This window comes from Ammospiza nelsoni, chromosome 7, assembly GCF_027579445.1.
Source record: "Ammospiza nelsoni isolate bAmmNel1 chromosome 7, bAmmNel1.pri, whole genome shotgun sequence".
In the NCBI taxonomy this organism is placed as follows: Eukaryota; Metazoa; Chordata; class Aves; order Passeriformes; family Passerellidae; genus Ammospiza; species Ammospiza nelsoni.
In genome coordinates, this window is record NC_080639.1 from 32,815,888 (window position 1) to 32,843,415 (window position 27,528).

Below are 27,528 nucleotides of genomic sequence, written 5' to 3' on the forward strand. Positions count from 1 at the left end.
GGACCAAAACACTACAAAATTAAATAGCTCATTTCTGAAATTGTATACCAGAAAGATGAGCTGAAGAGTAGGAGTATATTTGAGATTTTTTTTTTAAAGCACTGCTATTAATTCATGATGCCATTACTTTGGCAGTCTGTTTTCCATACTTCTAATGCAGTAAGATGGAGTTTAATTCATAATGTGGAAGATGCCCTTGTGATGAACACAGGACACAGACAAATCACTGCCCCTTCCTGCACCCAGACACTGCTTGGTGACTAATGAAACACAGGCTGCCCACATCTAGAGAAAGAAAGGAGCTGGGATGCAATCTGAAGATGCTAAAAATACAGAAAAACTCCAGGCTGTCAATATCACATTGTTAAAGATTTAATGACAAAGGTAACTTTTCCTCTCAGCTCGTCCTTATCAAGAGAGATTACAGATGGTAATTTAAGAGTTAAGGCACTAATGGACTCTTCAGTTTCACTGAGCACCTCGTGCTGATTTTATCTTGCAATACAGTATTTCACATTCTCAGCGAATCAACAGAGATTTAGTCAATAGTGCCATGGCCTTTGGATGAGAATTTGAATCTTACCAGTATCCAAACTATCATTAAAGAAGATAGGTCATTTGGGAAACAAAGGAGAGCATTAGTGAAATTCAATACTAAAAGATGGGGTTGCTTCCTTAGGTGTTTTATGATTCATTATGAGTAACATTTTATTCTAATTATCAACCCTTTCTTCTATGTGCAGTATCTGTAAGAATGTATAAAAAATATAAACTATATCAGAGGAAAATTATTTTTTTCCATAACAGATGGCAACAGAAAATACCTATTGAGTAACCTTATGTGCTTCAACCCACTTAGCATAATGTTAGTTTGTTTCATTTGATGGAATGTGTAATTTTACATTACTAGCAATTCACTCTGGCCTGATATAATCTGAACAGTTGAAATGTTATGAAGCAGATCACTTACTGGCACACCTACTTCTCAGTAAAAAGAGCCATGATTCTGTATTGCTTCACATCTTCAAAGTGCCACTGCACTTAAATAACAGTAACAAAACCACAGTAATAAAGTAAAATATGAATGAGGTTTTATATGTATTGAGTGTAATAACAGATGAAATTCATCCTCTATTATTTGTTTCATATATGCTTTTGCACAGTTATCCTTTCTTTAAATCTCAAAGTTTTAAGAAAATAAAAATGAACTACATACTTGGCTCCATTAACACAATAAAAGGAAAATCATAGATCTATAATAATAAAGGTTATAATTCTGTAGTGCTTTAGAATTTCAATAGATTCCCATTTTGTCACAAGACAGAGTCCTCTAAATCTTGGAATTAATTTTATACATTCTTTTGCTATTCCATTTGAGAGTTACAGAGTGTGAAATATGCTGAGATGATGAGAAAACAATTACCTGCACACCTGTTGTTTGAGCACACATTTAAGCAGGATTTTCAGAGTTTGCTATTTTATTCCACTGTGAAATCCAAAAGGGGGGAGGCTTTAAAAGCTGACCTGATAATATTAACTTGCACTTTTATATGTAACACATGGCTTGTAGGTACCACATCACAAACTGTGATAACATTGGAATAAATCCATGCTAATTTTTGCCATCAGAATGTCTATGATATTTTTTTTTCCATTTAGAACGGAAATTTGAATGAGCAACTCTTGGCTTAAATACAACAACTATAAATTAAAATAAATAAATTGCAAACCGCAAAACCAGAAACATATCAGACGGCACATGGATGTGCTGGTCACACAAAACAGAAACATATGAGTAACTCAGAGTTTTCACAAAGTTCACAACTAGTCTCTAAGCAGCCTCTGTACTTACACTTGACCATTTATGGAGGGATTCACATGGAAAGTTGCTATTAAATCTTGTTAATATATTTAACAAACAGAGCAGGCTGAAAGAGCAGCCACAATTTCAGCATTACTATAGGTTAAATATAACTACATGGAATAAAAAAGCATGTCTTTTTAATGTTTATTAAGAGGGAAGCACAGGACAGGTTTGGAAAGGATTACAGCAATATTCTTTCCTATTGTGGATTTCCTTCCTTTTTAAAATTTATTTCCATATGGAATACCTGGAATAAAGGAAAAAACATGAACATGAACAATATTCTTGCACCTAATTACTCTGTCCACATACTTGCTTAGGGTTTCAAATGCCATATTGGATTCCTGCCATCAAGTGGCTCATCACTGATAATAAAAATCTATGCATAGAATAAAGAAAAATTGTTGGTTGACTCAGTGTCAGTTGCTTATTTTTCCTTGTCTAAAAATTGGCAGCAAAATCTCACTTTTGTTGTCCAGGCCTGTCACATCAGTACAGCCCCACCATTCTCCTGACATGTGCTTACTCTCTTTGCTCTTGAATAATGCCTTCACATTTCTTCAAAACTTGAAAAATATTGCTCTCCTCAGTCAAAATCATTCATAAATACTTCACCAAGGATCACTTGTGGCTTTCCTGAAGATTATTTGCTCATTTGATTTGCTGGTTTTGCTACAGCTGTAGCAATTTATTTTTATCAGGACAATGGAAATGGCTCATTTTTAGACTCAGTAGCTGAAATTTATCTATTTAAAATTGTATCACAGAATGTCATGTTTGTGTTAACATTGGTTTTCTGTGGACCCTCTCCAGGCTAGTTAAAATACTTGGACAGAGGAATGCTGAGCAGCTGGGGGTAATTTTCTCTTAACTGCATTATCATTCTCATCAGATCTACATGCCCTGGGAGCTTAAGTTAATGCTTTGATTTTGTTTGAGAGCAAATTGGTAAGAATTGAATTGCTGAAGTAAGGGACAGCAGTCTGACAAGAAGGTAAATCACCAAAACACAAATTACTGATGGAGCAGGACTATCAGGTTGGTTGCTCTAAGCTCCTCATACTAAAATACTTTCTCCACTGACCCTCTCACTGTGCTTTGCTTTAGTCTGGTCTGTTGTGAGGGATCTTGCCCTACCTCTCCTTTCATTCCTCCATCTCTAACAAACATTTTTGTGTTCCTTTATCAGCCTGCCTATCTGGGAGCTCCTTCCAGGGCTGGCTGCATGTCAGATACACCACCAAATTCTTTCAGGTATTGTGCTGCTGCTGCTGTGCATTCAAAACTAGAAATTATATGGCTTAAGGAGATGAGGTTATTTCTCCATAAGGGGGATGTTTCCTTTCTTTCTCTCATCACTGATTTTTTGGTCACCCACTTATCTAACCAATTGGCTCTCCTAAATATTTTATCTCTGTAATATTTCTCCAGCATCTATTTGGAGCTGCAAACAGGGCAAGTAATAAATATGGTTTATAATGTATTATTACATGTTGATGATTTAAGATGAGATGAAATACAGACATTCAAAATTTTATATTTCTGTCTTCTCAGATATTATTGGTGATGACATGGAACAAACAGTAATTAGATAACAGTTTACTGAGCTGATACAAGATTGGAAATAATGACATCACCATCCTCACATGAAGAATGTTCTTTAATTTGTTGTTAAAAGTCTCAAAAAAATTGAGTGTTCCATATTAGATCACTGTCCTGATTCCTGATATACAGAAGCATTCTTACAATTTCTCATGGCTGCAAGGCTGGAGGTTGATGAAGACCCTGGGCCAGGATCTCCATGACTGTCACTGTGCACTTTGGCAGCCTTGACCTGCAGGATTAATCCAGCAGGGCAACAGCCTGAAATCTTTTGAGCACCATAAATAGAGTAAAATCCACTCTTACACTTCTTAAAAGGGGTTCTGCTAGCAATGTAATTCTTGGATAAAGGTTAATGTACTAGTTTAAACTTAATATATCTCAAACATGCTTTACATTTAAGTGATCACCTTCTTCTCTGTTGATACAGCCCTGGAGATTGTCTTAACTTGCAAGCATTATTTAATTACTGCTGAAGAAATCAGCAGATCTGGAATTAATTTCTCCTTCAAGCCAGTCCTGATTTCTGAGTAAGGAAATATTCACTACAGATGCTGCCACAACTTATTTATGTTGATATGTTTACAGAGGAGAAAAGGACAGAGTTTGTTGTGGAGGTGGAACTTTCCTGAAGATTTGCAGAAAGGAGTGCCCTGACAATCTGATGGATACAGAGGAATAAATGTGAAATAAGCAAATAAGCAGGTCAGCTGCAGGACTTTCACAACTTGAAAAACAATTTGCTGATTTGGTATCGAGTCTGCCTGCTCCCCTGAGAGCCTGCAGGCACCTGACTTCTGTGAGAAGGAAATCCTACTGCTGCCCAGCATATAACCACACTGAAATGTACCTTGGAATGCTGAAAAACTGTTCCCTTAACAGTGTGTGACACCTTTAGGTTTCATTTCCAACCCTCAAACACACCTACTCTCTGAAACACTTAGATATTACACAGATCTCATTGCTGTAAAGCAATGCAACTTCACTTTTAACCTCCTGCATTCAGACCTCATCATCGCTAACGATGGCTGCACCAGAGGTCAGGCTCTGAGCCCAGACATTCCATCTCCTTCTGGCAGCTCTTAGGGCTTTTAAGTGCCCTCTTCTCCTTCCCATATATAATAATGTCTTTGGTGCAATTTACCCCTTCCTGCTAAGCTGTGCAAGGCTCCATCACAGCCTGCACGGCCACACTCTGTCTTGTACATCAGGTTTTTTACCAATGCAGTCATCACAAAGTAATTATTATTTGCCTTGACCACCTGAGAATACAACATTGTGCTGTAGAATTTGAGGCAAAATTTTAGGTGTGAAATTAAGCAGTGTGGATGGTCCATGAGTAATAAATATAAGTAATTCAGCCAGAGAAACACAAGAAGAAAATAAATGCTTCAGGAAACCTCCCTGCTTGGTTCTGGGTTTGAGAAAGTAGAATTTTTATGATGGAAATAAAATGTCAATGAAAATATAGTTTAAGATCAGGGATATTGTAAATCTTATGATTAGAAATATTATCTTATACTTTCCCAACTATGAAAATTTTATTACTTACTTAATCAAATAAATCAACTCAATAAATTTTGCTGCTTGCCACTTTTTTATCCCTTTCCACTGAAAAATCCTGCATGGTTTATAAAAAATCCTCGTGACAACAACTTTCTGGGTGAAAAGTGAAAGCAAGACTTCTCCCATGGGAACAATTCATCTAGCAAACATCTTGAATTTATGTAAACAGAGCTACATGATATTAAAATTTTTTAAAAAAGGGATATTTATAAGAAGGCAACCCCTGATCCCTGTCTTATTTCTTTCAGCATCCTCCTGTAAATCACTTCCACAGATTTCTCTCTTCATTTCTAATTGGTTTTCCTCTACTCAGTTTTAAATCTTTGACTATTATCCCCAGCTCTTTGTCCCACTTGCAGATGAAGAACAAGGTGGGTCACTAACATGGAGTTCCTGGTTTTCTTTCCCAGCCCCTCTTGTTATGACAGGCAGAATTTAATATCTTTTTAGCAACCACATTAACAGAGGAAAATGAAGGCTGCTTTGGCAGAATCTGCTCTTTTGTGCTAGGTTTTAACTGTAACTATTGCTCTTTCTCAGATGGTGCTGACACAAAACACTTTTCCAAGGCTTCATCATTTTTAAAAAAGCTGTTTCAGAGTATTACAAAATAACAATAATGAAAAAAAAAAGGTAATCAGCCTTCTCCTTATTTATCTATTCTAGTACTGCCTCTGTAAATCACACACTTCAGCTACAAAGAATGCCCCCACAAAGAGAGGGTAGCTCTTAAAACTGTCTACAATATCAGAGGTGAAGAGAAAAAAGCTTGAATTGTCTTTTTATCCTCCTAAAATTTTGCATCAGAGACTGCATTACTTATCTTTTCATGACAGGAATGAGACAGCATCTGTGTCCCTCCCTGCAGGCAGTAAGCACACCAAAATTCCTGGGAGCAGAGAACTTGCATGGCAACACACACAATCACAAACTCAACACATTTTGCTTCAAATTAGGGGTTTCAACTTCCTAAGCACTTAAACTTTTTGTAAATGCATGAAAAAGTAACGCTTTTAACACCTTTTCTACAGTGCAGGATTCCTGGGGCAGTCATGGAAACTGTACTACACGAATTTAATTTTTTTTAAAATTGGTAGCAAGCAAAATGAGTGTTTCTTTTGAACTGTGTGAGAAGCATGAGCAAAACCAACACGGTGGAATTGGTGTGGTGTGCAGGCCAAATTTAAAACATTTGCACCAATCCATTCACTAGAAAAAAAAAAGTGAATGATCTGATATCTAAGACATGTCAATCAAGAATTATCTGTTTGGAATCATACACACAAAAACCTAGGGCAATGGCGAAATCTTCACTTACCTTTAATTTTTTCTTAAAAAAAGAAATCTATATTTCTCTTGAAATTTGAGAAGCCAAAATGTTTACAGTTTAAAAATAAGCTTCCTCTGTAATACGAGAGTCTCCTCATGTCAAATATGGAATAATTTTATGCTGATATACAATGAAATCACAGGGGTTGATATGCAGAAAAAGTAGCTAACATTATTTATTTTTAGCTTGTGCCCTCTACCACAGCACTCTTCAAAATTTGTAGTTTTGCAGAGTGTGGCTACTCCTAGCATTAAATAAAATTGAACTGTATTGTATCAGGGGGTACAGGAAAGGTGAGAACACCCCATGCCCCAACCCCAGTTAGCAGAATTTGCCCATTCCCTTGATTGGGGTTATGATCTAACAGGAATGTCCTTAAGCACATATTTATAAATTTTCTGTAGAGTGACACATTTGAACCAATATTTGCCTCCTGCTCTAAACCTGGGCTGTGTGCACCTCCAAGAAGACAAAATGCAAACTTTTCTTTAATTTTATGCAGGCACACAACAGTATTTGCTCAGTTTCAGCCCTAAGAAAACATCCTTCTTCAGATGTTGTATTTCAGACAGCAAGATCACAGACTACATGTCATTCATTCAAGTCTGGAGTATAATTAGAGGATAATTAAAATTCTGGAAACTCACAGATTTCCTGTTTGGTTTGGATTTTTTTTTTTTTTTTTTTTTTTTGTAAGAAAGGGCATATGAAGAGTCTTAGCAGAAGTTCTTCCTTTTCTTATATACACTGCCATTTGTTCTCTGAGATTTTTTTCACCTAATGAGTTAAAACCTTTTATAGCAAGAGAACAGACATAGCAGCAAATTCTGCTCCAGGGAGATCTGGACTTTCTGAATGAACTCAATTCCCTTTTGTCCTCAGCCAGTAATGACAAATCAAGAGAAAAGGGGGGAAAAGAAAATCTATGTACATTTGTTCCTGCCAAACTGTGCAAGAATGATGTAAAACAATTTTAATCCCTCAGGGAAATGTGTTAGATCATTTGGTTCTTTAATGCACCTGGTGCAGGTTCATTCTTTCAACTTTTTTTCAGAGCTGCTGCACAATCCAGTCTCAAGGATCTCAAGTCAAAGTGTTGATCCCACTTTTCAGATGCTATCCAACACTTGTGTAGCATTCCCAGAATAACCTGGTTTTATTGTTGCCACACAAGGAACTGGGAATAGGAACTGCATCTGCAATAATGAATGTGCAGCATGTGACTTCTGTGCAAACAAACCCCAAGTTGACATCAGCTGGAGTCAGACCCTTTGGAAACAGGAAAAAGAAAGAAAAAATCACCCCAAACTGGGAAGAAGGAGCAGCTGATGAGACTGTCAAAAGCAGAAGAGAGCAATGAAGATCCATGCTGTGGTGGATGTGTCAAAACGGTAAATGGATAAATATATATATATATATAAAAAAATATATATACACATACACACACATATATATATAAAAACATTAATTGTAATATATAATATCAATTATAATACACAATATTAATATTAATACAATATATTTATATATATATGTCTATAAATCAGACCTCTGTGCGATAGAGGAGGTCCTGACCTACCTGATCTAGCAGCACTCAAATCAACACAAAATCAAGAGAGGAACAAGAGCCTGAGGAAAACTCAGGAACCCATATCCCTGTGATGGTGACTGGCATCACCCTGCCTGTGCTTTAGAGCTCCTCAGTAAGTATAAAATTTGCCCTCAGTGTGCAGATTCCCTTGCCTTTATCATCAGCTGTGAGCAGACTGATGTGTTTCTGCACACACCCAGCTCTGTGCTAGGTTTCTGTGTTTCTGTACAAACCCAGCCCTGTGCTAGGTTTCTGTATTTCTGCACACACCCAGCCCTGTGCTAGGTTTCTGTGTTTCTGCACACACCCAGCTGTGTGCTAGGTTTCTGTGTTTCTGCACAAAATCCATCTTTTTGCTAGGTTTCTGTGTTTCTGCACAAACCCAGCCCACCCTGAGCAGAGTCAGCAGCCTCAGCTGTTGTGCAACAGAGCAAGAGCCACATTTTCCTCTGAGTTAGAGATGCAGAGCAGTGAGGGTTTAAGATACACATTTAATATCACTTATGTAGCTGACACATCCTGCAAATTCTAATTAGTTCTCATCTGCTGTTCTCCTAGCTCATGGTCAGATTTGTTGGAACTTCTGCAAAGGAATTCTTCTGCAAAAGGATGACAAAGAGATGGGTTCATTCACAATAACAGACATTGCCAAATGAAGGATACTGGAACATCTCTTAGCATTCCAGAATGGCAAATGAGTGAGACATGGGTCAATTGGTTTCTCAGCTACATCCTCCCATAAAACATTGGCAAAAAAAATCACTCTAAGCCTGTGAAGATGTACTTAAAGCCTTGCAAGTTAGCTGAAACCAGGACAGTATCACATATGGCAAAAGTTAAATAAATGGGCTGTCTTCTCACAGGAAATTACACTGTTCACCATCGAGCAAGATGTTAAGGAATACGAGCTTCTCCCCTGCAGAGGGATAATGAACCCATATCATTCCATTTATCATAGAGAAGAATCATCTAAAAAAGTAAGTTACTCTGCAGGTGTGCTCCTCTCTCCAGACTTCCATGCAATATCAGAGCTCACTGGCACACATTTTCAGTTTCAATGGGATCAGAGTACAGATAACAGTTATTCTTCTAATATATTAAATCTATCAACTGTCATTTCCCACTTACTGACACAGCCTTGGAAAGAAGAGAAGTATTTTATAATTTTAAGAAATATAAAGCTCATAGCTTGCTTCCTACAAAGGCCATTTCCTACCTGAAGGAGGAGGTCAGAAGCTGGTTTGACTTTCTGCTGGAAAAGCACACTTAAAGTTCGATTCTGTTGTTCCAGATCAAAAACTCTCATTTTCAGCTTTATGCATTCCTCCCTCAGACCCTGCAGCACAAGGAAAAACAGTAAGATTAGAAAGCAGGTAACAGAAGGACATAAAAACTCTAATGATATTAAGAAGAAATAAACACACAACTTTTAAAGTAGTATAAATCAGAAAAAATGTGCTACTTCATTTTCTCTGGTCCTCTGATCATCCATTATAACATTAAAGAAAATCTTGTCATGAAGAACAGTAGCTACCTGGCACCTCCATTCAGAGTTTTCTGTTAGCATAAAAATGACTTTGCTAGCAATGTGTTCCATCCTGCAGCTGATACAAAGCATAAAGCAGCAATTAATAAATGGATACTGTAATAAGCATGAGATGAGTATAATGCATAAGCTACACCAACTGAGCTGGGGAAGGATCTGGGGCACAAATCTGATGAGGAGCAGCCGAAGGAGCTGGGGATATTTAGCCTGGATAAAAAAAGGCTCTTTTCACTCTCTACCACTCCCTCAAAGGATGTTCTAGCCAGATGGGCACTGGTCTCTTCTCCCAAGCAGCAACTGATAGGACAAGAGGAAATGGCCTCTGGAACGGCCTCCAGGACAGCTTTAGGTTGTACATTAGGAAAAATTTCTTATGGAAAGGGTTACCAAGCACTGGAACGGGAGGTGGAGTCATCACCCCTGTAGGGATTTAAAAGCTGAGTACATGTGGCACTTGGGGGCATGGTTTGGTGGGCTTGGCACCACTGGCTTAATGGTTGGACTTGATGACTTTAAAGGTCCTTTCCAATACAAGCAATTCTATAATTCTATGAAAAAGATCTAAAATTGGCCATTAGAAGCAGAGGTGGAGTGTAAAACCAGTCAAGCCAATAATGTCAGATACAGCTTATTATCTATCTATCTATCTATCTATCTATCTATCTATCTATCTATCTATCTATCTATCTATCATCTCTGTCTATCTATCTTCAGTGTAAAACCTGCTTTTCCTGGTCACCTGAAGGAACTCAGGATTCTGTTACAGAGAGGATTTTGGAGACAGTACAGACACTGAGCTTTTCAGCAATATTTTGTGCAGCTGCCCTCTCTTTTGAGGTAAGAGAGCTTCACAAACCAGGAAAGGTAGCCTCCTAATAAAGATTACATGTAAAAATAATAAGCTGCAGCCATATCTTGGTTGTTTTGTTTGGTTTTTTAATTTACATCTCCAAAATACTTACCATTACCTAAATTTAGGCCATTTGCTGCCCTGTGGTATTGCCTAGCTCATATTACTTTCTACCATATGAAGGTGGAGAAGCAGGCCTCAGCACCCCCACATGCTGTCCTGTCAATACCATTAGCAACATGATGACCTGGCTTGATGAGAAAACAAGTCAGAGGGGAAAATTTTACTCAGATGTAGCTTAAATTCTTGCCTACAGTTGCTCTATTCTCTGCTCTAACCAGCACTGAGGTTATAAGAGGTGAACACACAATAAAATATGTTCATCTCGAGACTCCCAGAAAACTGCAAACATCTTTTTATGCATACGTATCAGATTTTTTATGCATATGAACACTGGATGAATGCGGTTGTTCTCTCCTGATGGTTTTATAGCATTTGTTTTAGGTGGCTGTCAAGTGGCTGTTCAGTTGAAATTGCAAGAGCCTTCCAACACAGCCCTCAAAAAATCTCGAGGCTGATGATTTCTAAAGCCCTGAAGCTTTGCTTCCTGTCAGTGAGACCTCTTATACCTGGTCTTGCACAAGAATCTCCATTAGTAATAGAGACTGCAAGCATCAAGACCCATCATTATCTGTCTTTCACAAATCAGAGAATTTAAAGCTGAGCCTTGGCTGTTATAACAGTGCTTAACATTTCAGGACTACTAAGGGCACTGGATAGGAAAAATGATTCACAGAAACTAACAGTGTAGAAAGAAATTAAATCTTAGCAAGGCCTCTGCCCAAAACCTTCCTATCTTACAGTATCAAAACCATAAGATTTATGTTTCAAACTTCAGAATTTCTGTAAAAAAGTGAAATATAAGATAGTAGATTACCCACCCAGATGCTATAAACCCTGCCAGTGGTAATGCCACACATAGCCCAGAGGAGAAATGAGGCACATAAAAGCAGCAGTATTCTGATAAAATAAAGTCTGAGTTTAGAAACTTGCAGTCCTAAAATGACCAATTAATACAACTATCAAATGTCTGAAGAATATAATTCCTCTCCTGTGGGCAAAACAACTAGCTATTAAGGTAGCAATCTCCCAAATATTTAAAGTACTCCTAGGGTTTCAGTACAGTGATATCTGAGCATCTCTGTGGTCTTGCTTCATCTCTTCAGTGTGAACCAGACTCACTCTTCTCCAAAATGGGATCCAATGCCCTCAGCAGAGGTTCCAGAAAAACACTGCTCTCCCTCTGAACGTGCTTCTTTCTGCTTTAATTAATGCTTAATTCAATTATTTTTTTATTTAACTGATGAAAATGGAGATATGGCTTTCAAATAGAACCTAGAGTAAAAAAAGTCATCTCCTGAATGCACTCCTATGGAGGAGATTACAATGCAAGAAGTAGATACACAAGTCACCAAATTATTCAATTGAATGGTTTAGCTCAAATTTCAAACTGCAGATTCAGGTCTTACATGGAAAAAAAATAAAATAAAATAAAATAAAAAAATTAAAAGTTCTCAGCAGTCCAAGCAGCTCATGTTATATGACAAGTCTTTCAGTGGAAGGAGAAAGAATGGATGTTTTCAGTATTACAGCATACAGGTTTGCCTCAGTTAATTTTGTGGGATATCTGACTTCTTAAATTTCCTAGAGGCAAAATTTTCTATTATTAAGTGGTGGAAATCCATAGAATTTTGCTACATAAAATTGTGAAATTATGCTGCATGGCTAACTCAGCACAAATTCAATTTAACATCATTCCTCCAGTCACATCAAAATAAAAAGTCTCTCATGTTAGAGAATTTCTATATGTATTGTAACAAATTACATACTTGAAAAGGGAACATTTAAGACTGTAATTTCATTTCAAGGATTGAGTGACATTGACAAATCACTCAAGCTTTGCTCACTCAATTTGTGTCACCAGAATCTCTCCGTGGGATCGCAGTCTTTGCACATCCCGGCAAGCACACAGCGCTCTACTCCTTCCATTACAGCTTGTACTTCATTTAAGTGAAAATTAGTCCTTGAGGGATGATTTCAAATTCACAGCCAAGCCCACGCAGTGTGTGCTACTGTACAAAACCACTCTTCTCCCTTTTGTGAAAGCTCTCAGCTTTCTCCAAGTCTTGCTCTGCTCCTGACGGGTGTTATCTCTCCGTGGCATGACTGACTCTGCCTCACTGCTCAGCTGCATGATGGCAGATTTATCTGTTTACCAGCCACTATTTGGGTTCTGATATCTACCCTTTGGGGACTGGTGTGAGGAGTGCAATTTCCTCTTTATTGTACACCATTGTGTTCCTGTCTTTTCTTATAAAAGGACTTGTATGAACGGTGTCAGGAGCACTATACATTTAATATTCATTAGCATTTAGAAAAGTACCCTCTTTCCTCTTTCTATGGATATTAAATTAGCTGTTATTACTTAGTAATAGGTAAGCAGCTGTTAAATCCCATCAACCCTAAGTAAATCACTTTATTAAATGTATTTGGATCTGTTTTTATTGTATCCTTAGGAACTCCTTGGTTCCTATGGGTTTGGAAGGATTAATTACTGAGGAAATATGTAGTCATCAAAATGTCTGACACCTTTGCAAAGGAAATCAGCAAGCTCCTCTCTCCATTTGGGAAACCATCAAAAAATTCCCAAACTAGAGAATAATATATTGAGATTAACCCTCTGGTGAGTATTTCACCACATACGGTTTTATAGTCCAAAATGTGTATGAGGTTTTTGTGTATATTAACATGAAAAAATACCTCCATTTCCATTTAAACTGTACTGAAACACATATTTGGGATTTTTTTAGAAAATACCTCAAGTTATATTTCTAGCAGGTGTCACAGGAACAGCCCTGCAGTCCTCAGATGATGCACAGACCCTACTCCTACGTGTAAACAGAGATGCAGAGCACAGACAGCAGCAGGGCCAACTTCCCTGGATGTTGTGGCTTGCACAAATCACCTCAGGTGCTGGAAGGCAGTATCCCTCTTCCAGGGTAAAAACCTTTGTTGTACATGTAAAAATCATGGGATGAGCAATGATACTTTCAACCCAGCCTGTCCCCTCTGCCCCCAGTCTTCCCTTTGCAGGGAATTCTGAATGATGCCCTGCTGGGCAGAATGATGCCCATAAAGCGAGGCTTTGTAGCTGGTGCTCAAAAACTATTTGCATCTAGAACACTTTTGTGCATGTGGCAAGAGTTTTTTTGATTATTTTAACTTTGTGTTTTGTGCTGCATTTTAAGAACATTATTACTTGTCCTGTCATTAAGTGTAGACAAGACAGTTTATATTCTCCTTTGCACTATCTGCTTTAAAAGACTGCATTTATGTCTCTTTCCGAATCATCTTTTTACAACTTAATGATCCAAAGCATTTTAATAATGCCACATCCATCAAGTGGTCTAGACCTCACAAAGAATCATTCCATGAATATTGAAATGCTCAGAGCTTATTGTTAAAGAACTTTATATTTTGTTTGTCTTTCCCTCTTTCTCTCCCTGACAGAATGAAATCATGGAATCATGTTTAACTCAAAGACCACTTCAGAAAATTGGAATTTCAGACATGACTTCATGCAGAACAGATCTCTGTAGAAGCCACAGTGAATCTTTTCATTGTGCCAGGTTTGCAATTATCCTACATGTATTTTTCCTGTGCAGTACTTCCCCTGCTTACTGAATGTGTGAATGTAGTTTAAAAATGTATACTAAATATTTGAGAATATATACATATCTTTCAAATAAGCAATGAATATCTGCAAGCTTTAAGTTACACTGAAAACACCCAAATCACAACTTACCTTTTGAGTGAGTAGAGCCTGAACGACCTGATTAGCCACCTGAAAGAGAAAAAGTAAACAATTTTACATATGTTATCATGTCTGTGTATGCAAAACAACCTTCTTTTGTGGCCTGTCCTGGTTTCAGCTAGGGCAGGGTAATTTCCTCTCAGTAGCTGTTACAGTGCTGTGCTTTGGATTCAGAATGAAAATGGTGTTGATGTTTTGGTTTTTTGCTAAGTTGTGTTCATCCTAAGTCAAGGACCATTTGTTTATCTTGTCTCATGCTCTGCCATGTTCACAAAAGAAGCTGGGAGGGAGCATTGCTGGGACAGGTGACCCAAAGTGGCCAAAGGGAAATTCCACACCACAGAACATTATGTGATATAAACTGGGGGAGTTGCCAGGAAGGAAAATGTTCCTATATCAACACACAAGTTTTATGTTGATTCTTCTCCCCATTCTATTGGATTTGAGCAAGCAGCTGTGTGGTGCTTCCTCTCCACCTGGGCTTAAAACTATGACAGTCCTGTTTTGGCACCCAATGTGAGGCCCAAATGGTTAAGGACAGATCAGACCAGAGTGAGTTAAAAGATTATTATAAACATTCACTGTATGGGTTTCATAATTGCCAGAGGCTTTATACTCCACCTTCCATCTACAACCACCACCAGTACGAATACATGAAATTCACAACAACTACTTCTGTGCTAGTCCTCATTATAAGCAAAAGTGCACTGTATCAATTGCAGTGTGACATGAGGGGCATTTGGTTAACTTCTGTCATCTCTTCTTTGCAGTAGAATAAACTCTCACAGTTCTGGATGTGGCTGGTGTCTGCATCAGCATGGATTGACTGCATTCACTGGAGCAGATTTTTACTAGTCAAGGATGGAGGCTTGAATGTTTTCATGAAGTTTAATTGTTTCTTGATTAAATATTGACAAAATGGTACATCTATCATGACAAGCAGGAACCATAAAGTGGCACAGAGAATTAAAGTACCTACTGTCATCGAGATGTGGTTGGGAGGTATTCACCCCACATAGCACAATTGACTTGAATGAGATCACACACCATTGATTAGCAGAACTATATATTCAACTGGGAATTTATGAAGTTATTTATTTTATACATCCTTTCTAATTTATCTTTACCAGCAAGGACAGGGGGAGTGAGGAGGAAGAAGGAGGGAGAGAAAGAAAGACTGAGGTAAGATTTTCTGTTGTTGCTACTTCAAGGTTCAACACCATATATGCAGATGTTATCACACAATGTGCTGGCTTATCATTTTGCTCCTGCATTTAGGCAGATCAAGTAGAGATGCCTCTCTTAGAAAAAAGAGATTTTTGATTTAGTTTTGGTTTACAGAAATTACAGTTAAAATTTATGCAGGTATCACTAAATAATCTGCATTGATTCCTGTTACTCTTGGCAAATTAAATAAAACCTCCACCAAAACTGATGCAAACTCAGCGGGGAGCAAAGAGCTGCAGCAGCTAATTCACTTCTGTAAATAATTTACTTTTGCTAGATAGAAAAGCTACATTTGGTTCCTACTCATAAAATTGCCTAGTATCAATTTCTTTTTCCCAAACTTCAGGCAGCCTGTGGAACAATGCTCCAAAAGAATAGCTCTCTACATGATTTAACAGAAGACACAGACTAATATTAGAACAGTAATAACCAACAGAAGTAAACAAGCTGGGGTTTGAGAGCCCATGTGCCTTGCCCTGCAGGCTCTCAGGCTCTCCACTGACACTGCTCCTCCTGGCAGGTACTTTAAGGGCTGTTTGCTCTACCTGAAAATTGAACAAACCATAGAGAATACATTATTCCTTTACTTTCTGACACAGAATTACTTTACCAAGGAAGAACTAAAAGGTTCTTTGAAGTGTGCACTAGTCACTCACAACAGCATAGCCTACAAAATTACTCCTACAGCTTTACATATTGTACAGAGGAGTGTAAATGGCACAATATTCCAAATGGGAAAAAAACTGAACCTGCTGATGCATTTATGACAAACTTTCCAGCTTTTGAGTGAAGATAGGTATCTAAATGGAAGTACCTGCCAGTGATCCATAGCTCCCATGGAACTCAATAACAAAGAAATGTAACCAGGTTCTTTAGAAAAATGTGGCTATTTTTTTTCTATTATCTAGCAACTTGGAAAAATGTGTTGTTGTTACCATTCAAGATTTTCAGGTCTGTATTTTTGGTATTCAGCAGGAACAGAGGTGGGAAGCCTTCAGTGAAATGTTCTGCAGTTACTAAAATTAATTTAGCACTCAATAAGTGGAATCATAGCCAAATGTTTGCATTTCAAATGACGTTGCCATTCTACTCCTACAGCATATGGAAATAAGCTGCTGAACTCACCAGTCTACTTCATTTTAACTTACAGGTATCAGGAGACACCATGGATGTGAATGAACAACATGAACCAGTTCCACAAAACTGATAGTCACAACTACCAAAAACTGTGGCAACTGAGATCATTGGAGGCAGAGGAATTGACTTCTGAGGTGCAGAAAATGTGAAAATGTGAAGTTCTCACTTGAATGAGACATAACTGTGGCTCAATCCCAGCAAAAAACAGGCTGTAAAAGTTCTTGACCTGTGATAACTGCAGTTAATCAAGGTGAAACAAGGAACAGAACAGAGGTGGCTGGTTCCTGAGTCTGCTGTTCTGCAGAAGGTGACACTCCTTCCTCTCACACTACCTGCCTCTCCTCTGAACCTTATAGCCAGGATCTTTAGGTGATGATTCCTTTTTGGGATTGCAATAAAAGAGATAAAAGATCCAGCTTCACTTTTTCCTTAGGCAATTATGTTTACAAATTATGTTTACAAATATGTCATAAAGTGGTCTTAATAGAAAAGGTATAAAAAGAATGAATCAAAGAAAAGAGACCCTAATGCAACATCTGTTATGCCTTTTACAAGTACTGAGATTTTACACAGCTGCCTTTAATGTATAATCCCATATGTACAAAGACATTCCAAGTGTACTAAAATAAAAGATTTATATTTTATTCAAATCTTAAAAACAGAATCCCTTTTTTAAAGATAACTCTGCATTTTTGATTATTTAATTCTTAAAATATCAGCAAAAATATCAACTACCCCAAGTTGCATAATTTCCTTCATGTGAATATGGTGAAGCTTTGACAGAAATCTCAGTTGGCACAGTGATGTGAATAACCATGACACTGCCACCTACCAGTAAACTGACAGCTGAATTCCACAATAGGAAACTGAGATTAAGCATGTTAACCTCAAAGCCCAAAGGTACAGGAAGACAATCCTGAGTTTTGCATTAAATTTTTCAGCAACAGAAAGATACATTTATGGAGTATGTCTGAATTTAAATAAGCTCTTTTCTTATTTATCAAGTACTGGAACATTTCAATGACACCTTTTTCCAAATACCATTCCAAGTTTTTTACATTTACACTTCAGAGATGAACAATTATTTTAAAATCAGTGAATAATTGTTAAAATTCATAAAGGACCCTGCTCAGCTTGACCCATATGCTTTTCAGATTTAATCTCTCTGAACATTTGAGTTTCATTGAATTTTACCAGGAAAATGATTACAGAGCACGCATTTTTATGTCACAGTTGCAGGCATTCATACAATATTAAATGTAGGGCATTATATGAATGAGAAATATGTAAAATAACTGATGTTAAAAAAAAGAAAAATGAGGGGAAATAATGGTAAGCACAGCTTTAAAAACTCAGCTCTGGTACATCTTCGCTATACAGACAGAAAAATCACAGTGGTTATTTTTACTTCATATTCAGCTTAATGGCCACCAACAGCTGAGCAGAGAGCACCCTGTGCATTGCAGGTGTCACTGGCTGTGACCTGGGGGAGCAGGCAGGTGCCACTGCCAGGGTGCCAGGTTAAATGGGGCTGGAGTGCCCTGAGCAGGGTCTGCCTTGCCCAGGGCTGCACTCTGAGTGATGAGGAGAGACGGCAGAGCTCTCTCAATAGTTATCAAATGATGCTCCTTCAGTTCCTCAGGGGCTCCCAGGCATGGAACAGCGAGGGTGGCCAGGTGGGGGCTTGGGAGGGAAGCACTCCTTGTGAGAAGTTCATTGCGCTCACAACTAATTTGACAACAGAGGCAAAATTTAAAAAATTAAAACCCTGGTTGTAGTAGGTGCTCAGATGTTTCAGTGGCAGCCCCAGGTGTCTCAGGCTGGGTGTGATCACAGCCCTGAGCTCCCAGAACAGCTCTGCTCCTCTCTCCAAACCTGCCAGGTGCCCCTGAGGCAAAGGGGGGCTGCAGCACACACACAGACACAGGCTGCTCCTGAAATACATCTGCTCCTAAACTCATGAACAGGTTCTGGAGAGCCACACCAGGAAAGGGCTGAAGAAATTCTCACTTTCAAGAAGAGGGGCTGGTCTAAGATGAGGTATGAACAGAGCAATCATCAGACTTAAAGCCCTTAAGAAATTTTACAGTGGAAATATTTTCAAGTATTTTTAATTTTTTAAAACAATCTTTATGGAAAATATTTTATTTGTTTAAGATCTCCAATAACAATCCTGTCTGGAAAGGAATTTTGGTATTAACTAATTACATTTCTATCTCATCTCCTATTCCCTTTACTGTTACTCTAAAGAAAGAGGGTGACAATGTGTGATTTCTTGTGCAGCTCCAAAGGAATGTGCTCAGGTGAACACTGACCTGGGACTCCTGCAAAATCTGCAACTGTAAAATGAGTTTTTTTTGCCTCAGTCATGGGCAACAACTTCTTCACCCCGGTGACCAGAGGGCATTAGGTGCAAGCTTGTGTCAGCTGAAACAATGCTGGTTACAGCATTGCACACAATGCCAAAGCATTGTGAAACACACAAAAAAAAGAATGAGGTGAACAAAAAACAAAACAGAGAAGCCCCAACCCCCAGGTGGTGAGAAGCACTTTCTCCTGGAAAAGTTGACACAGTGAGAGAAGATGGAGACAGCTGTGATAATACAGAAGAACTGGAAACAGCCAATATAATGTTGAAGATAATAAAGTTGAGAGCATAGTTTGATTTAATTATATGATCTTCAAACTGAAATAGTGTGTGAAAAACAATCCTGGGCCAGTAATCCACCATCCTGCTTCAAACAGGATAAAAGCATGTTTTCTGTTCTTATAATCTGCATGGAGTGTTTTGCTGAAATGCACAGTTACAGCGCTTCACTCATTTCCACAACTAATTATGTAAGCAGATTTTGTCCTAGACAATCAGAAAATAATTTTAAGTCAGGCTCTGTAATTTAAAATGAAGTTAGCAATTATATGGTAATTTCATCCTTATCACCAAGACATCCCTGCATGGTTTGAGTGTGCACTGAGGGTGACTCAGGCCACTGCAGACAAAGGCTCTGCTGGACCCCAGAAAGGGCAGAGCATACCCAGGGGGAAGTTATCTGCAAATTCCCTGACAAAAATCTGCCACAGTGGCAAAAGGGAGGATTTGCTGATGAAAATCTGCACTAAACTGGAGGTTTCTTGTACCAGACTTGTACTGTTCAGGCTTCTAGCACTTCAGCAAATGCCAATTAAAAATTAAAAGAGCTGCAGTGAAGACTGGAGTTGCCATGTGCCCTGAGTGGTTTGCTTGCTCACGCACTCTTCTCTCCAAGGTACAGCTGGAGTTCTTGTTTTGTTTGCATGGCAGTTAATTACTTATGCCATGACACATCCTTATTATGGAATGGGGAAATTATTTCTACCAAGCAGCTCTTGGAGCCACTAAGAGCTTTCAAACTGCTTTAAACTCTGAGGCACGCTGGAGAGCCTTACTGGGAGGAGCAAGGGAGCATCAGTATTTGTGTGGAGGAAGCTCCATGCACCAGGAGACAGTAGGCACTGCTGGGATGAAAGCATTGCTGCAGTGCTGACAGTAAGGGAGGGGTGAATTATATTCCAGATGTAACTGGAAGCTCTGATCAAGCCAGCAGCAGAAAAAAACAGCACTAAAAGCTGTGTATGTAACCCTAAGGGGGAGCTGAGAGACTGAGCTGTGGGGTTATGGAATGTATCACATGGGAATGCTGAGGGATTCCTTATCCACATGTGTTCCACTTGACAGAAAAGGAGTGCTCAGCACCTAACAGGATAATTATAATCTCCTCCTCCTCTTCCTCCTGAGAGCAAGCCAGTTCCATGCATTGGTCACAGGGATATCAACTTTTCAGTGAAGAGCTGTGGTCAAACAGGATTTACAGCAGAGGTCACGGAGAACAACACCCGTGACTGCCAGACACATGTTCTTGGAATTAATTAGAATGAGGTAATACAAAAATTGCAGAAAAATGTCAAACCTTCTAAGAGAGGCAGAGATTAATTTGTATGAATTTAATTATAGTAGCAGGTAAGAACAACCTTTTTATCCACCTTACCTCATCGAGACATCTTTCATACTGTTCTCTCTGATTTTCATTTTCCAGAGCCAGCGCTGAATTCTCTGCCTACAGTAAAAGGGAATAAATAAGTAAATATGTAAATTTAGCAAAGGATATCTTTCACCACATGGCAATTCATAAAAATCCTCAGGGTGCTTACCTACCATACTTCTTCAAGATCCAGAATAAAATGCACTGTGCAATTTATTTTGTGTTGCAGGTTGGTGCTTCGAGTAAAACCAGAAGTGACATTCATTTCCGAGATTATTCACACCCTGCATTACAATTTAGAACAATATCATAGCAGATATTCCATGTATGTCCACCATCTCACCTTGTCAGGTGCAATAGAGTTGGTAATGAAACACCATAAAAGATATTGGCATATCTTCTTCTCTCCCTTTGCAGTTTAGAGGGAACTTTTTACTTAAGAACCACTTGGACACAAACAGAGGCAGCCACTATCACAGGGAAACAAAAGCCAAGATCATGTAAACCTTGAGCTGTGGCAGCCCCTCTCAAGCCTGGCTCTGCAGTGGGGAACCCCACATGCACAGGTCATTCTACAGCTAATTGGTGAATTATTACATCCTATAACTGACCCTGATAAATGTAATAGGCTTTACTTACAAAAAATTTGATTATTTCAAGGTATTTTGCTGCATCTAAATATAGTCTTGAAGTCAGACTTTTTTTCTCCCACATATGTAACTTTAAATATGATAAAAATTCCTGTGCAATAGAGTCTTTCATCTGTCTTTAGTTTTCACTATGCTCTTTGCATAGTGAAAACTTAAAAATAGCACAATCTGGTAAGTAAGTCACAGTAAATTAAGGGATTTTTCTCTATATATCTATTTGACTTTAAGAATTCTTACAGTATGGGAAGAGGAAAATCTCTAAAGTGTGATGCAGTTTCATCAGAGCAAGTTTCTACTAGTCTTCTCCTAAGGACTGAGAAACTAAAACAAAATATATAAAAATCTATGAGTGAAAACTGACTCTAGAAATCTCTCTGCCTCCCATGCATAACTTCCCATCACATAACCATAGCACCAAAATCAATACCTTCCTATAATTACAACTATTATGCAATTTACAGTACTTGCATTACTTTAACCTTCTATAAAACTTAAACAAGTGCTGCTTCAGTGGAATTGTGGTTACACAAAACAACAGTGATAAATACAGTTAACATTTGCAGTTTTAGAGGAAAATTAATCTGATGTGCTGTATGGAAAGGCTGTGAAAGATGCACAGTTGCCTCTTCTTTGTTAAAAAAGTCAATGAATCAACAAAATAAGAATCCCAAAGTCTATTAAATTGATTCATTAATAAAAATTTCAAATTCAGCTGAATCATAAAAGCAAGGCTAGGAAGCAAAAGCAAATGTACACTATTAGCCAGTATCTTGAAAGAGATTGAAGAGTGTAGGTGTGGTAAGAAACAAGGGCATATAGAGTTTACTTATTTAAAAGTCTAAATAAGCAAGTGTAGAGAATCTGTGCTTTATCTCCAGGGTACAATTAAAGCCAGCAAAGGTGGTAAAATGCTCTGCATCATATTTTCACAATGTCACCTATGGATGGGTTCAACATAAGGCTATAAAAAGTCTATGGGTGATCCTGCAGAGAGCACTGTGAGATGAGGCAGCAAAAAGTGGCAGATGCAGAAGGAGCAAAGTAGAAGAAGAAGCTGAAAAAGCAGCAGTAAAAAATCAGAAGCTGGAGGGTAAATAGTCCTCCAGACTGAAGAGGACATAGTTTGCTTTTACAGACATAGTCTTGCAGATTGATTGATAAAATAAAGAGATGTTTGTTGCATAAAAATATTCCTGAGTTGAAGATTTTCAGACATTTTCTCTATGAATATCCCCCTAAATTGCCACCCAAAATAAATTCTTACTGTTTTGAAGCAATCACTAAAGGATCAGTCTGCACAGACTTCCCCTCACACATATTGATATATTTATGGATTTTATTTCTAATTTTCATTTTTATTAATATAAAAATACATTGTATGATTTTATCCTAAAATAGTTTGGGCAAACTGCTTACACACAGAAATCTGTGAAAAAACTACAGCACACCCTTGTACTATATGAAATATTCAGAGAGCTCCCCATACTTCTCTTACTCCATGCTTTGGAATGCTGTAAAATGCAATGTTAAATCTTCCTGGATCTGTGCACTGAACCTCTGATTTCAGCAAGCTATTCCATTATAAACAGGCTACCAAAATTAGGAAATCTAAACCTGACAGCATTATAAATAAATGCTACATTTCAGCTCTTATCAATCCACAGTGGAAACATCTGTATAATAAAACCTGCTCTCACACCACTGGTTTTAAAATTGCAGTGAAAGGATGTAAGGCAGTCAATGTTAGCTTGGCTTTTGTACTTCTTGATTGCCAAGGAAATCATGCTTATTTATTTGGCATTTTTGTAATAAGGACTAGACTAGAAAGGAACACTTGACTGACTTTGCTTTACAATCTGTGCCAGTTCCCACAATGTGAGAAAACCAGTACTTGATATATTAAATCACTCTACAGTGCAACCAAATACTTGATAATAATCCTCATTCCCCCGAAAGTGTTCATTTGGAAAATTTGTAACAGCACTTACAGTCTCAAAGCCCTGCCTCCTAATCCAAACCTTCATTTATTTAACAGAAATCACTGGGTTTTGATGTTATTGTAAGGCTGCTCAATTTTTGCCTTCCTCTCGTGTTGTATATTCTGGGCATCCTTTGCCAATTAAGCAGAGCACATCTCCTTGAAGGAAACTGCTGTTAAATTTCCATTTTTATTTTCAGGCCACACTTGGAGAAGGCAAAGATGCAGGAAGGATCTCTCTGTATTCTCACAGCTGGGAATCTTTTGCACCCTTGCAGGCACCTGGGGCAGGGACAGTTCTGACCCCAGCTCTAATCCCACCCCTGACCTGGCAGGGACTGTGAAGGGAAAGCTGAACTTGCAGAGAAAAAGCAGCTGAGAGTCCTGAGAGCAGCACTTTCTGAGATAGCCTCTGATTTCTGCAGTGATTCCTAGCTCAGACATGGCTGTCCTCTAGGAATTTATGTATATTTTATGTCACACATAGAAATGAGCAATCATTCTCTGTCCCTCAGCCTTGCTAACACAAAAAGTGATGTAGCCCAACAAAGATGGAGCACTCAGTGCCTGCCACCACCACCTCAGGCACACACATTGGTTTTTGGGGGACAGCTCACAAAGTACAGCAGCATTCAGACAGCCAGAATTAACTGTGGCACAACTTACCTCTAAATGCAACATCAGTATCAGTACCTGCTGCTTTTGGGTCATTACAGACTCAAGAATCCTAAAATGTCAAAATTGATGTCCCTCTCCATTCTGATTTTGAAAGTATTTTGCACTAGAGTGTCTTCCAACACTGGAAAATTTAAAGCTGACTTGGATTATGTTAAGCCACCTTCAACTTCCTGAATTAGAGACAACATGGTTCTGAATTGTGAGGTGGAGTTTGAAAGGTAAAACTTCACACTACTTTAACAAAACAGGCTGCCTTGAATTGATACCACTGCTAACATGCAGTCATTATGAGAGACTTTGTCAATTGATTTGAATTCCTTCCTCAGGACAAAAAAACATAGCCCTGGTAATGATAAAACTTTTTTGAGTCAGCTAAATTCTCTCTCTCCCATAGATATTTTCTCCTGTGGGGCAGCTATTTGCACAGTTTCAAAGTTAATAAAAGGCTACACACCTGATGCTTCAACAGACAATCCTCTGCATTTTTACAATGACAATGAAATTAATTAAATCTATTAATTAAGTATTAAAATTAATTGAATTTTGTACTAGGATGCACAAATAAAAGAGAAGCATGACTAAAAGAGAATTATGTACAAGATAGTTTTTCTTACTCAACCTTTGTCTCAGAATTGAAACAAAACAAAAGGATGTGAGGGGGAAGAAAGAAGAAAGCAGGGAGTGGGATGGATTTTGCACTAAGGGTAGAGGAGATCACAGAACCACAGGCTGGTTTGGATCAGAAAGGACCTTTAAAGATCACCCAGTCATGGGCAGGAGATGAAGGTCTAAAGGTTGCACATCTAGTTAGCAGCTCAGCATGCTCTGAAGGTATCATCAATAAAGGTCAAGGGGAACAAAGTTATGACAGTGAACTTTAAAATCCCTGGCAGAATGCTACCCCACAGTTACCATGTGCACTCCTTTGTTATTCACACTAAACCATTTGTCCATTTATAGAAAGCTTTATTGATTTACACAGACATTCATTTGTCATGCCCACTGCAGTGTATTAAGAGCTGTCCAAGCACTTCAAATGCACTCAGCAATTTTTTCCTGCTTTCAGCCTCTGATTTTGGATACTTCTGTGGTCACAGCTTCCTACAGCACACGAGGGGTCAAACCCTGTTGTTGGCAAAGTAAGAAGTGATGCTGTTGCATTTTTTCCTTAGGTCCTTGGAGATTTTTGGTAAGCTGCTGTTCTAGGGGGAGTTTACCACCTGAACCACCTCTGTGTCTTTGGTCACAGAACTTTTTGCATTTTTCTGTCCCTGCTATGCAGAGGGTTTATCCTTTGAAAGACTAATCCTACAAATTGTCAGAGAAAAGTTTAACACCATACTTATGCTGGTCAGAAGAGCTGAAAATTACATTTTTGCTTTTAAATCAATGTAATTGTAGCAACAAAAGCCTTAATTGAATTCTAGCACTATAACAGCATTTCCACTGGCCACCTTCCAGTGCCTTTTATATTAGTAAAGACAGCTCATTTTACTCTTTGCTGGGAGTAAGATGAGAACTGCACCTCAAGGCCACCTGTCAACATTTGGATTGTTCCACCTTGTCCTTTACACTTTTTCCACAAGAGATGAAAGCCTGGGCAGCCATGGAGCATCTCCCTGCTGAGCAGCTCTGCTCCCTCGCCCTGCATCCTCAGGACACTGACACTGGGGAGTGTTACCTGCTGATGAAATAATCAGTGAATTTGGTGGAAAAATACTTAAATAAAGTGCTTTTTTATTTAAATGTCCCAGCCTTAACTATTTCTTCTGGATCATGCAGATGGGAGCAAAAAAGTGAAACACCAAAAAGAACAAGTCAGTGATATGATGACAGCCAAGCTTCTCACCCTTGCTTCAAAACACTTAGCCTTCTCAGCAGCATCATTTTCTGTTTTATTTTTTAATGGCCTGTTATATTAAACCCCACTTAAAACATTTGACATATTTTATCTGAAATATTCAGCCAGTGCTTAATCCCCATTCACTTAAAACATGGCATGGAAGTAATACATATGTGATGTTAAATAATAAAACACAGAACAATACAAGTGTCAATTATAATTCTGTCTATAAAAAGGCCCTTACAGGGTAGCACTGGTGGGGTGTTGCAATTCACAACTTCAACAATGGTTTTTAAAAATTTTTTACTGTTACAAGACTACATTACATCTCAAAAGCAGTGCATCTCCCAGGACATGCTCTGCTATAGCTGTGCTACCCATGGGTTTGTAGACTCACAGAAAGCAGTGCAACCTTCTAATGTATGCTAGAAATCAAAATCTATTTATTCAACATCAGGAAAAGAACCACTTAAGGTTACAGAAACCTCTTGGGTTTAAATGTTGTGAACAAAAAGCAGTCCAAGGCCTGTGCAGCCTCCTATGATGCCTCACCAATTATTGATGAGCAGATTCATGTATTTAAACATGAACTTACAGCAGAAATTATGTAACAGTTTTTAAATTTGTGTTGATTTCACGCTGTCAAAGATCAGAACACAGAACTTGCTCATTTATTCAGATTTTTAGCAGTTTGCAGGGAGAGACTCCCACCCACAGTCCTGGATGGGGCTCATAACCACAGAAAGCTTTTCCTGTCTGCTGAGCATTTCCCAGCTCTCACCAGATGAAACAATGGGTGTCCAGCCTAAATGAGGAAGCCTCCCTTTGGAGACAGGAGTGCAACTGGAATTTATTCCTCCAAATTTACCTATATTGGAAAAATGCACAAACTTCAGGATTCAAATCCAACAAACCAGAACCAAATGAAATTCATACACCGCTGGTGAGAATGTGTTCTAAAAATGACTAAAGCAAAACTCATATTCCTGGGAATTCCTCTGTGAAATACCTGGTTTTTGCTTTTTTGGTTTTCTTTATTTTTTCTTTCTTTTTTTTTTTTTTCCCCAGAATCTGGGGCTGAACATTTTAAACTGGTTCAAGAATGGCAATATTTGTCTTTTTATCCTTTTGGTTAACTCTAAAGTAACTAAGAATGACAAGCTTTAAAAACCCACAACATTTTCCCTTCTGACACCCCAGAAATGTTTGGAGTTGACATTTTAAGAAGGTTGGGAATAGATCTAGCAAACCAGACTGCATTATAAGCACAGGCTTATCTTCAGGCAAATAATCACCTAGGCTACTGCTAACAGATATATCAATAATAGAGTTGTATGTTTACCTGCATGCAAATGGTAGAAAACAGCAAATTCTACCAGTATTTACAGAGATAATAATAGACTGTCAACATTTCCACTGGCAAAGCACTATCAATACAGGCCTTTGTGCAAATGGGTTAAAATAATGAAGGATGCCTTTTTTTCCCCCAAAAAAATTCTTCCAAATGATCCCATATGAAACATTTTTTGAGCATGAGGAGTAAAAGAGATCTGAAGAAGCAGAGATGGCCAGCACACAACTGTATTTCCTGAAGACATGGTCTATATAACACATGTGCACTTGATAAAGCATAGAAGTACAAGCATGGAGACCCAAAAGCCCCACCAAGATTCCCATTCCCTTCTTTTTCCTTCTTGTTTTAAGTGATTTGTTCCCTTTTGGAATTGCTCTCCTTAAGAACTGAGTGCATTTCACTCTGACAGACTTACTGTGCTT

The 27,528-nt window shown here is 38.3% G+C and overlaps 1 protein-coding gene across 1 annotated transcript in view; it reads right to left on the reverse strand.

Moving 5' to 3' along the window:
- The window catches only part of NCKAP5 (NCK associated protein 5), a 355,478-nt gene that overhangs the window by 73,278 nt on the left and 254,672 nt on the right, over positions 1-27,528 (reverse strand). The window contains exons 8-10 of the mRNA XM_059476435.1: positions 20,610-20,678; positions 14,215-14,253; positions 9,170-9,289 (exon numbers count right to left, since the gene is read on the reverse strand). Coding sequence (XP_059332418.1) covers positions 9,170-9,289; positions 14,215-14,253; positions 20,610-20,678 — 228 coding nt within the window. The remainder of the gene's footprint in view (positions 1-9,169; positions 9,290-14,214; positions 14,254-20,609; positions 20,679-27,528) is intronic.